The 12,900-nt window shown below is 31.6% G+C and overlaps 2 protein-coding genes across 3 annotated transcripts in view; both read right to left on the bottom strand.

Moving 5' to 3' along the window:
• LOC123696949 overlaps window positions 1–5,856 on the bottom strand; it is a 135,828-nt gene extending 129,972 nt beyond the window's left edge. For both annotated transcript variants that reach the window (XM_045643343.1, XM_045643344.1), the window contains exon 1: window positions 5,586–5,856. The gene's annotated coding sequence lies outside the window, so the exon portion shown is untranslated. The remainder of the gene's footprint in view (window positions 1–5,585) is intronic.
• Window positions 5,857–7,590: 1,734 nt separating this feature from the next.
• Window positions 7,591–9,789, bottom strand: LOC123696932 (THAP domain-containing protein 1-like). The gene is made up of 4 exons (XM_045643328.1): window positions 9,484–9,789; window positions 9,286–9,400; window positions 8,705–8,897; window positions 7,591–8,348 (listed from the first exon to the last, which is right to left on the bottom strand). The coding sequence occupies exons 1-4, from the start codon at window positions 9,548–9,550 to the stop codon at window positions 7,713–7,715; spliced, it is 1,011 nt and encodes a 336-aa protein (XP_045499284.1). The 5' UTR covers window positions 9,551–9,789; the 3' UTR covers window positions 7,591–7,712.
• Between the last annotated feature and the right edge of the window lie 3,111 nt (window positions 9,790–12,900).

Here is a 12,900-nt window from a genome sequence, read left to right as displayed (position 1 = left end):
ATGAATTGATGAGATTCCATTATCTTATCCAAATACCATGCGAGTGAAGCCACGCTCTGACGCTATATTCAAAATTAAGTCAAAGAATAATATTTTTTCACAAGTTCACGAGACACGAATCGAAATGCGATTATATTAATTCTATTCCCGTTATTATCTTTGCCATTTCCCGCGAAAAATATTCTAAAATATATCCCTATTCTGTAGAATGATGAAATGACGGATATCAGAAGGGCCCTCGTGCCTTTCTTGAAAATTAATGAGTATTTACATCCAATATCTACGGCATTTACGGACGAAAAGGATCATATAGATTATGGGTAAATTATATTTGCATATATATTGTTAGATTCTATTCGTATAATAAAATCTGGATCGATGTTTGTGGAAGATATATGAAAATACCTATATTTTTGCGACGTCAAGGTTTTATTCGAGATATTTCTTGAGGCCCTGTAGCGTTATTAAACTTTTATTAGAATGGAAGAAAACAAGCTACCATGCGACACAACTTAAAACTAGGGAACGTTCCCAAAAAAAAAACATATCGTAGCAATCGGGATAGACTCGGTCATACTGCCGGTCTTTGACACCCGAACCTAAGTATTTATTCTGTGCTCTAACAGTGCTGATTTCGATTTTTTACGTTATTAGATTTTGCGTCTGTTATTCTATATTTACGTGTAGAGTTACAAAATCATAATTTCAATTTTAAAGCTTATATTTTATTTAAATCAGTTCACTAATAAGTATCTAATAACACAGTTAAGTCTTTACGGCGTAGTCTGGAACAAAATCTAATATACTTACATAAGAAGTCTATAGGTACTTATTCCCAGTATACATTCATTAATTTTCTGCTCCAGTAGATAAAGCTCTTCATACGAAAACGCGCTTGTTGTCACCCCATTACCAATACATTCGTATCGATATTTAGGTTAACGCACACCCGAATCAAAATGGCATTTCGTAAAGTAACGCATTTACCAAAAACGTTCATCAATCATCGATCAATCATTACATGCCGACAGTATATCATACGTTCTAGAAAAGGACATTTCACGTCTTTTCTGTGGAGTCCTTTACCTAAAACAAAAACTCAAACATTTATCTTGATTTATACAGTAGTCACCTTCTAGAAGCATTTTAGAATCGTCATAACTTACTGTGGTTTTACCATTAACTAGTTTAGCCATTTTTTCACGCGCTATAATAAATAATCTTATTATATTATCTCCAAACGTATCGCAGAATAATTACTAAATTCTATTAAGAGAAAATTGTACAGGATAATCAAAAATTAAAAACCAGTTCAAAATTCGTCGGGTAGCATTATAATTAAGATTGTACAAGTTTTAAGCGAGAAGATTAAATTTACTCTTCCAAGTGCAGCTCCAGTCTCTCATTATATTCGTTAAACCGAATTTAAAAAGTGTTTACTCTGTTAAAATGAGAAGGCAGCTGAACTCTTTGAAAGTTTCCTCCTAAAATTTTTAATTATCAATATCTGATTCGTTATTCTTATTTTAAAATTAAAACTACCTACATATTTTTAACAAGAACATATCGCAAACAAGAGGTTTTAAAATTTTTCATTAAGGAGAGTTGACATCACGTTGACATAAATCTAAAGAAATGAAAATTATATTGCTCGTGTAAAATAATCAAATGCATGAATCAGCATAAAGAACTTTTACCTAGACAAAGAGTAAGATCAATTTAAAATTAAACATCATTGTTGAATTCTTTGACTTATTAAAAATCTTTTTAATAAATGCTCCTCTCTTGCGTAGGTCATATAAATTGAAAATAAAAGGGAAAGGTCCTTATTAAATTAATCAAAGTCAAATTATTTTTATAAGTGGGTCCTTCCAACTAATTTGTTGAAATTTCAAATCCGCTTTTAATGAAAGAAAAATATGCTAAACTCTATTCGACTGCCACGTTTTCTCCGGGAACCAATTTTTTGTAGGCAACCTTTTAATAACGGAAAATTAATTTTGGGATACTTTTTCCAAAATGATAATATACCTACTGGATATTACTCGCAACTACGTCAACTAACTGTCAGTTAAAATAAACCATAAAAAACGTTTAACCGGAACACAGACAGACAGACTGTTTAATTATTGCTTGCATTTTTTTCCTACGAGAAAAAGCTCTCAGTTTTTATTACCTCTACTCAATTATTTTGTTCTTACATAAATTATCTGACCACACAAACATTACACTCCAAAGCTAACCTTTTACGCGTAATCCCAGTTTAACCTTATCAAGCATATCGCAGGTAAATAATGAATAATAAAATATAATTATGCAATAACCACAACGTTCATGGGTCAGCTGATACGGGAAGGCTATTACGAAGATGCGATCTTGCGAAAATAAACTTTGTGCAAATGACATAGAGTCCTTATAACGATGTTGAACATTTAATACAATTATGTACTATTGTTTTCCAGTTACATGGTTCAATCGTGAGAATAGTAGACTAAGTTATACCCATACCTTTATACTTGTAGTTGGCTGTTAGCATCAGAGATTTTACAAGCTATAAAACCAAAACTATAGTTACTTTAACCACTTTCGGGATGACTAACTCTGAATGAAGATAATATAATTTATGCCGCGATACAATAGTCCATTTAATATCTGATAGAGCGGAAGATAACGCAAAAACATTATGTTTAGTGATAGAGATATGATTATAGAGATGTAAAATCCTAAAGTATACATAACTCTTTCTATGTAAATTATATTTATTTTAGGTATTCATGCTACTGCTGTAAATATACTGTAAATTTAGATATATTAAAAGCATGTTGATATAAAGCTAAGTAAGTAAACAAATTTAGGTAACAGCACCAGGTACAATCTGCATAGCAACCAGCTCGAACAAGAAGATAATGACGAATACCTGGAGCAATTAACGTACCCCTGGTTATCATGCGGATACCACTTGGGCAGAAATTAAAATGACCATTGCTTACACCAAACCGTAGCAGACATTTGGAATTTCTACAACTTTTGAATAGTACAATTTATTGGTAGAGCTTTTGTTAATTTATACAAAAGCTACCAAAACGTAGCAGACCATTCGAATGTCTACAACTTTTGTATGATTCAATTTATTGGATGAGCTTTTGTTAATTCACTAATAGTATTAAGAGTACAAAAGCTTTCCTTAGGTAGCTATCAAAATGTAGAGTTTTTTACCGTTTATAGTTTATGTTTAATAACTAAATGATACGCAAAATAAGGTTATTTCCTCACTAACCTTCCTAAAATAATTTGTATTATACTGTAAATTCATCATTGTTCACTATCAAATGAACTGATAAAACTTATGAGAAATTCTTAATGTAGAGTCCACCATTAACAAATCTTTAATTTAACTCGAACTTAAATCTATCAGCTCCGTTAATCTGCAACAATCCTTTTAGCACCAACAATTCCCAAGTAGTATTTACTTTAATTACTATTTAATTATTTATACGTCACGTGTTACATTACGGTGTAATGGGAAGCCAGCTAAACGGCTAATTGCAGCGGCATTATAGACGCCGTGCAGGGGAAGGGATTTCTAATGTGAACACGTAAGTTTAATCGAGTTCCATCTGTTTGAACATACTGGCCTGGGACTGACCAGGATTGAGCGAGAATTTGGTAGAGTACTTAATATTTTCTAGTGTCTAATTTTACGCGAGTATTATACATTCTTTATTTCACCACGCTAGCTGTAAAATGTGCAAAACATCGGGTTTATAATATAATGAATAAATGGCGTTTAAAATCCGTTAAAATCTTTAATTTCTAAATGGTAGAGTAGTTAATGTATCCATGTGTTTAATGCTGAGAAAGTGTTTACTTACCTACCTATGTGGTATTTAAAGACATTTTTCCTGTTCGAGTTTTTATTTTATTAGATGGTTTACGAAAGAAAATAGGTTAAGGTTCACTTTTTGCAAAGACAATTGAACTCTACATTTCAAAATACATCGTATATGTTGAATAAACTGATGTAAATCTGTACGTAAACCTTGCATTTCCCGGGTAAGTAAATGTTTGTACCACGGCCAGGATAATAGTAGTCAATAGTGTAACACTGTTACTCCAATGTGGGTTTAAATACCATCTGGCTACAAGTAGTAGGAGTCAATGTTGCTTAAACCTCTCCAGTTTATGAGCTCATTTATGCTTCATTTGCTTTAATTATTCACTTAACAGCACTGATTTAGCACTCTTTTATTTCGAGGGTACCTTTATAAAATATTCGATGTTGATAAAATAAAGTTCACTTAAAATGTAGAGACAATCGTGTCTAACATTTATGGCTTAAATTGCATAGATCTGTCTCAGTTAAAGAAGAAGAAATAGAAGAATAAATTTAACAAGCTAGTTATTCGAGCTCTATATTTAACGATCAAGTGAGAAACGCAGAAAACTCTACATTACTCGTAATATTGTGTCCCTGGTTCGATTAAAACCTAAAATACAAAAATCAAATGTTACAATCCTCTGTGACAATATTTTGTGAAACCTAAAATGCGTTACGGAGAATCCATCTGCAGAATCCCTTACACTTATAATATATTCCAGTAAAAAATAGATGGATTAAATTCAGCATCGCTTAATATAATAACGCTCAAAATGTAAAATTCATTTTGAGACCGTGAAAACAACCCACGAAAATTTAATGTTGCGTAAAATTCTCATTTCACTAATTTTCGATATAGAATCGAACTCAGACTAATCTCTGAAAAGAGTTCTATCTCTTATAATCCCTATTGATCACTCTTTTTTATCTTAATCGAGCTGTCTTCGTAAAGTGCTAAAAATGTGATATTGGTAAAATTTATTTTAGGATAAAAAAATAAGAGCATAGATATATCCTTTAAATCTATTGTAATATAATAATAATTAATATAATTAATTTCCAACTTAACTGATATATTGTGTTTTTACGCTAATCGTTAGAGCGAAGAGACGGTCGCGAAAAAGGTTAAATTAATTATACCTACCTGTTTTAATTATTACCTACACTTAAAATAAATGGGCTGCTATTTCGTTTTATTTGTCTACATTTAGAGACGACTTGTTATATCATTTTATAGAAACTTTCTGAAATATTTTGTTTTATAGTTAACTAAAAATTTTTTGCGCTCTCTCAGCCCTAAATGACCCCTGAAGTTCCTTGACTGTGTTGAATGAACATTTAAATAAATACAACCACGTCCTATGGCTTGTAATGAGTAGAAATTATTAACTTTACCTTAAACGAAGTAGGAGAAATGAATCGAACACGCTTAGAATAATAAATGAACAATTTATAAAACAATTGTTATAGGGCTATTGGTCATACATAGAGCGGTTTACACGTACCACTACCGATTGAATACAAGTCATTTATGGAGTGGTTTACTTTTAAGGAATGCAACACACGCTTTAAGAATTACGATTGCGAAAGTCCAGTTAGTGGCGACGGACGCGGGTCGGATCAGTATAATACACTATTCAAATGAAATCTAAGGCTTCAACGCTCACAATACGAAACCAATAAATCAAGTATGCAAGATATTACGTACCTATTGCGAAGCGCACGCCTTCATAATCGCGTTATAACAGATCCATTCACAAGACACGGATATGAAAACAAAAAAACACCTCAACTCAAAACACAACACAAAATTAACAAAAACACCAAGTTAGCGGGCGGCACGGTGGCACACGGTTTCAGAACAATTTCTGGAGGATATAACAAAAAACTTGCACAATATTTGAACAGATGGGAATTTATTTTCGTTGGTGCGCGACGTAAGAACTCTCGCACTTCGAACACGCCGCCACCCACGAGGAAGGAATCACAGCACTGGACCGGAATCGTTTGTTTGGCTGCGTTCTCTTCGGAACGATATCGCCGTCTCTTTCCGAGCACTTTGTAAAAGCGACACCTTCTGGTCCGTAAACTCAAACTCTAAACTCTACAAACTTTCACGCAGGTTGCTTGCTCTACCGTAGCTTGAGCACATTGCGTTGTTTCTGGCTAGGTGACTCTGTTATCAAACATTGTAAACTCTAATTGGAAAATAACCACGTATTACCTTATTGTAGAGTTGTTACTCAGATGAATATGTTGATCTTCAACGATGGGAATAATCCCAAGTTTAAAAGGTAATATTGTTACTCGGTAGAGTCAGGCCGTCAGGGAGTGTTTACTTGTAGAGCATGCATAAATTATATTTTATTAATATTATATTATATTTCAGCTCTTGTTGATAAACTCTATAGTCTATTTGACTAAAACGTATCTGTTCTCACTTAATCCAATTTCAAATACTTCATAAAGTCATGTAAATCTTTCAATTATTTTCAAACTTTGGTCAATAAAATAAGCATTGGTCAGGTATTCGAAACATCTGCTTATTTTCATTATCATTCCATAACAACTTCTGAACCGGTTTCAAAATGTAGCAGTTCATAAGATATATTTGCGGTTTTTGAAATACACACTCATCATAAACAATTTGTCATTCTACGAAAATTGGCCAGGGCATCCTAAGTTTAGCTTCCAGAGATTCTAGTATATAATATACTAGAAATACTGTATATTCATTCTACAAATATTTCTATTCGAATGGCGAATCTTCAATTATAATTGAAGATATTGGAATTTAAATAAAGCTGATAATAAATCTTTTTGATTGGATTTTCATATATTTGTTTTGCTATTGTTATATTAATATGTTGAAATATTTCGTTGAACATCAACATATGAGTTGAAAATGATAATTTTCAGTTCATAACAACTTCTGAACTAAAACAAGAATATCCTTCAATAATCGGCTGTTTACAAATTTAAAATGAATTAAAATTTCAATTTTTACACAGAATCAAAATCCCATAAATTTATCCCATTTCTGAAATGCGTCAAGAATATTACCTACTTAAATGACGAAGTAACGAAATGGATGGAAAGGTGGAAAATAATGTACTCCTGTTAAACTTGAAGATGTTACACTTCGACCAAGTCTTATTTCATTTGAAACCAATATATAAAACCCAAAAGAGTTAGCAGTCATTAGAAATGCCAATACAAATAAAATCTTAAAACTTTCGTATGAAAAAAAAATTCAAACCGGTCAGTGACGCCTACCCATAATAATTTCAAACCAAGAAGCATTGCTAAAAGTGCGTAGTCAACAACAATCAACTATTTCAAAAATATGTAATAAACACGTAAAAATTAAATACATAATATTATGTGACCACTGGGCATACTGGGAAAAAAATGAAAATTGATAGCCAATAGACTAAAACAATGTATTAAAAAGACGTGTGGCACTCGGGGACTGCCGCGGTAAAGCTATTGCATAGCATGCCTTCAAGCCACACCTCCCCGCCGCCCCGCCCGTCGTCGGAGTGGGGGGCGTGAGGTTTTTTCGTTACGGAATTTCTCGATTCGGTCCCCGCGCTCAAGGCCCGCGATAGAAGCTATGCAATTTCATAGACACTGCTGTCTATGAAAATATTATATAATAAGCGGGTGAATTAAAAATGTTTATATACAAGAGAATAAAATAAAATACAATATGACCATAAAAATATGTATTTACGATGTGAATGTCCATAATCAATTCTAATCTTTAAAAACTTAAGAAATCTGCAAAACATCAGAAATATTCGTAATTCAAGTAAAATTTAACTTATCTACACTAACGTAAAGACACTTTACAATTTAATTCTGTATCAGTCAATTCTGACACCACCCTAATTAAATTACTGTTTGTTAGCATATTTTTTGGTTCGTATCCTGAGGAAATCCATGATTCTAATATATCAGTACTTGGTAATAGAGTTCTTAATGTATTCCTTATATAGATGTACGCTTGTGGGGAATATCTATACACACTTAACGCGAAATTCTTCAAGTCGTCCGTATGTCTAGTGGGCATGGCTAGAACCAAACCATTTGTATCTTCCTTCATTTTATCTTGCAAGGATAACAATATTCTAGACTTCTTCCGTCTCTTTTGGTTGAGTATATTTTTCTTCATTTCGATAACCTCTTTGAGCCTAGTTAGAAATCTACTCTGTCGGTTGTAGGCCCGCATTGTATACCTATACTTCTCTTTCATTTGTACGGCTTGTTTTTGCATTTTTTGCACTTCTGAAAATAGTTTCAGCACCTCAACATTGATTTCTGTGTTCTCTAATCTCTCATTTTTAATGGAATGTGTGGGTCCGTTCGTTAGAGGTTTGTCGTTCTCATCATATTCCATCTCATATTCATTATCGGAATAATATTCTTGATCTTCATTGTCTAGTGTGTCTTCATCTATGTATTCAACCTATAATGAAATTTGTATGAAACTTTATTTTTTAAATAACTTCTTTAATGTTAACGTTTAATCAAGATGATATAAAAAACCTAAGAAACCATTCAAATTGTTGTGGTAAATTATAGATATCATATCATTTATACTTATCTCAATTGTATTATTTTGTTGGCTATTTAATAATTGAAGAAATGCAATAATGTATTTTTTGTTACAAGAATGATTTCTACTATATCAATAAAAGTTTATACACAAGGATGTAACAGAGTATAGCAAAATAAATTCAAGATATATGGTAAAAAGGAAAAACTATAAACTATTATTTGGTGGATGTTTATTTTTTTCTATTATTACTTGTAAAAACATACCTCTAAAACATGTTTAGGCAACTTCAGCGAGGGCACTGCCTTACTCATAAGGACTACAACATTATTTGCGTTACACTCAAAGCAATCAACGGAGAAATGTTGCACACATATGTAAGAGTAATCTGTTGGCGTCCAATTGTTCCTGCCAGTTAAATCTGTCCATATTTGCCTCAGATTGGGATCTTCGGGAAATCTATAACAAGTGGTTGATATTTTTGGTACATTATGAAACTATAATATCATAAATTACATGCAGTTTGAAAAACATTGTCAAACTTAGGTAACAAGCCATCTTATAGCCAGTCTGTCTCTGTGCCATTTTAATTTATAAATTTATTCTAGAATGATAGAGTGTAAACTTAATTTAGGTATATAATATTATAAATGTTGACTTATGAATATATGGAAGAAATACCATCTGTTTATGGTCAATAAAATGTAGTTATTATTGTTATTAAATAAAGAAAATGTAAACATAAATTTTTAAATCTGTCTAATTTCATGTTCACAGGGAAGGTTTGTTGGAAATTTTCAAATTTTGTCTAATTAATTAATTCTTAATGTTATGACCAAAGACTTACGGAAAAAATGAGTCAGAATTGAAATTCTTCGAATCCTCACATCCCAACACAGCACATGTTTTCGATATCTGTGTATCAGCGTCACTATTTTGCTTCAACTCAGGCGCCACCTTAGCTAAAAATTAACGCCACATAACCTCTCAAAATAAAACTACAAACAAAATTAATTCAAAATCCTTTTAATATTTCAATACAAACCGATGGGAGTAGACTTATGTTTATCATCATTTTCCTTAATCTTAGCTAGGCCTTGACTAAAACTCATGTTTCACAATTTATTACCAATCGGCGGGATTTCTGGAGACACTAGCAAATTATTATTTACACATAGGTACGCCACTCACAAAACATTCACATGACTTATTTATATATTGTTCGCTCGTTAGTGCATAATTTGTATTTTATTTCTAATTGTAAATAATTAAAACTATCTACTTTTATGCGAAAACTATAGAAAAGCGATATTAGAAATCTAGTAAAAGTCGTCGCTTGTCGTTTCTCGAGTTCTCCATCTCACTCAAAGAGTATAATGTATAATTGATCTCACTTCTCGACAGTTTTGAGTATTGCCAGCTGTACGACCATGCGACCATACGAGATGTATAGGTCTACCAGAATCTGATGGCATATTTATATTTAAGAAATAAAAGATTTTCATGTGGCAACTTATTTGACAACTATCAAATTGGTTGTCAAATTATTTGTCTTTTTTGCAGTTGATGAATAATTTTTAGGATTTTGTCTAAAAAATCTTCGAAAATGTCGAAAAAGCCACTGCGATCACAAGCAAGAGGTGTTTTTTATAATGTGTATAGAAAAACATTCGATGAAGAAGGGTCAAACACATCACAATTTTCAATTTTCAAGATTTTATTTGTAAATTTGACTTACCCGTTTTGATACTTTATATTAAAAAATATTATATGTAGGTAACTATAATATTGTTTGTTGATTAGAATATAATTTTATGAAAACTTATTACAGGAGTTTCCAATACGGCTTTTCGTCAAGTCCAAGCTGTCCAAGTCAATTTTATAATGTGTGACGAAAATAAACATAATTTTATTTTATTTAAATTTTATTTTATAAAAAATTATAAGCAATTTTGATCTGCATTATCATTATATCGATATTTTCACATGGCACACTGGTAATGAATATACAAATATAGTATAAAAGTAATATGTATAATTGTATATTATACATGTAAGTATGTAACTAAATAATATTAAGTGGATATCTCATTATTAAGTACAGTATTGTCCACTTATGTAATGTGACTAATGATATTGAGGACAAATAAAAAAATAAGCAGTATCAAGATCGTTCAGTCCATTTTCCCTAGGGTTGCACACTCAAAATTTTGATTTCCCTAATTGCCATCAGATTCTGGTTTACCTATAACGTGCCGCGCGGCTTGCCGAAATATCAAAATATAATGAAGATGCAACAATGTCTAGGTAATTATTTCAGTAATTTCATATTGCCTTCTAGTTTCTACATATCTACCTACTAAATTTATCATTCAAAAAATGTTTTGACCGAATCAACGTACGAATCGTACCATATTTGCAACATTATTTAGGTTTAAATAAAAATAGCGACGATTCTGGAGGTAAATATTTAGCCATCCTAGACTAGCCAAATCTAAATTGGTATCGACGTTGTACCTAGCTACTAAATTTGTCGATATCGATTTAATAAAATCTGTGGTGATGGTGGATACCAAGAAGCTTATATATACACTCACAGAATACACTGGAGATTGCACTACGAACATTAACTTGTCACAAGAAAATATGACCTTGAATGACGCCTGTATTTTTTTTATCCCTTTCACACCTAACTTGGCAAGTTGGTATGAAAGGGATAAAAAACATACAGGCGTCATTCAAGGACATATTTTCTTGTGACAAGTTAATGTTCATAGTGCAATCTCCAGTGTATTAGATATAAGCTTCTTGGTGGATAGGTACCTATTATTGGTTTCCGTCGTTCGTCACTCGATGAAACATTTGTATTACGTAGTATATTATTATTAGTCTGTAGTATGTGTCTTCGCGAGACGCGAGCCACTGCCCACTTCTCTTCTATGCGAATTTCAAGGCCAACACCGATTGCACTGATTTTAAAATTTATACGTTGGTGCAGTTTTGCGTCGATAATCGCCTCCATATTCGTTCGAATGCAAACTGAAACTTGGAAGTTGGAATTTGGAACCAGAAGTGTTCCGTATGAATGTGGTGTCTGTGATTTTTCGTCCCTTTAGGCAATTTATAATCCTAATTAAAGTTAAACTTCAGGCCAAGCCTGAATTTGCGGGATAAATTAAGCGTTATTCAAATGTTATTATTCATTTTTATTTTTATTTTATCTTAATATATATAAATCTCGTGTCACAATGTTTGTCCTCAATGGACTCCTAAACCACTTAACCGATTATAATATAATTCGCACAACATGTGCAGTTCAATCCAACTTGAGAGATAGGATAGTTTAAATCTCAAATCGTTTTAGAGAAAGCGGGCGAAGCCGCGGGCGGTAAGCTAGTTTATTATAGAATTTCCAACAAAGGACACAGTTAACGTTTATTACATCTTATTAAAATACATAATCTACTGTACCTTTAATTACAGGAAATTACAGCGTTCAATGTTCATTACACAGGTTCATTACAATTCAATTACAATTTGTCATTTTATTAAAAAATATTAGGTATTTAACAATAATAATTAAAGAGCCATTATATAAATCAAACAAGCATTACTATTGCAGATTTTAAATTCAATAATATGTAAGTTTGCTGAAAAATAATATAATATAAATTTAAATTAATTTTTTACATAATAATAATTTAATAATAATTTTAAATTTTAATGTAATAATATTTTAAATGTCAAAGTGCTTGAATATTCCAATTAAATTCATTACAATTCATTCAAACTCCATACATAAAATACATTTAATAAGAAGACAATTAAATTTACATATTCACACACTTCTTGTTCACACCCACGGTTCACACCCAAGAAGCTTAAATCTAATACACTGGAGATTGCACTATGACCATTAACTTGTCACAAGAAAATAAAACCTTGAATGACGTCAGTGTTGTTTTTTGTCTCTGTCTGTGGGTAACCACACTGGTTTGTATATTCAGGATTTTTCGAAATAGAAAAAACTAAAAATCATGGTCTATAAATAATATCGACATATATTTTTAACAGTATTAATTATATTATAATATTACTGGTCATACTTTATAGGTACATACAATTTTAATTGGTATAGAATGATAGTTTTAAATAACTTTTGGCTACAAAGCCTGGATATGAACCCATATATAGCATTAACATCCTTTGTAAATAGAGGAAAGTTGTGTTTTGCATCAGATGCTGTTTACCAAATTGTAAGCTACTCAGATCTTCTTTTTAAACGCGTTGCTTCGACGGGTCAATTTCAAGCCAAAATCATCAAAGAAAAACTGTTTATAACAGCCTTGCACAAATTTCAGCTAACTTTACAAAGTTTATTTTTCAAAAGGTATTTTTTTCTGGGTCGTAATCTTCAGTAATTTTACCCTTGATGGGCACATATATTTCTTTTTATTTTACT

Source organism: Colias croceus, chromosome 13, assembly GCF_905220415.1.
Source record: "Colias croceus chromosome 13, ilColCroc2.1".
NCBI classification, from domain to species: domain Eukaryota; kingdom Metazoa; phylum Arthropoda; class Insecta; order Lepidoptera; family Pieridae; genus Colias; species Colias croceus.
Note: the sequence above shows the minus strand (reverse complement) of the source record. Positions and strands in the feature narration are given on the sequence as shown.

Bases quoted from the DNA above. Each gene is read 5' to 3' on its own strand.
- LOC123696932 (XM_045643328.1), bottom strand. From the start codon at position 9,550: ATGAGTTTTAGTCAAGGCCTAGCTAAGATTAAGGAAAATGATGATAAA. The intron at 9,401-9,483 runs GTTTGTATTGAA...GTTAATTTTTAG, and splicing joins ACATAAGTCTACTCCCATCG to CTAAGGTGGCGCCTGAGTTG. The intron at 8,898-9,285 runs GTAAGTCTTTGG...CACTTGTTATAG, and splicing joins AATTCTGACTCATTTTTTCC to ATTTCCCGAAGATCCCAATC.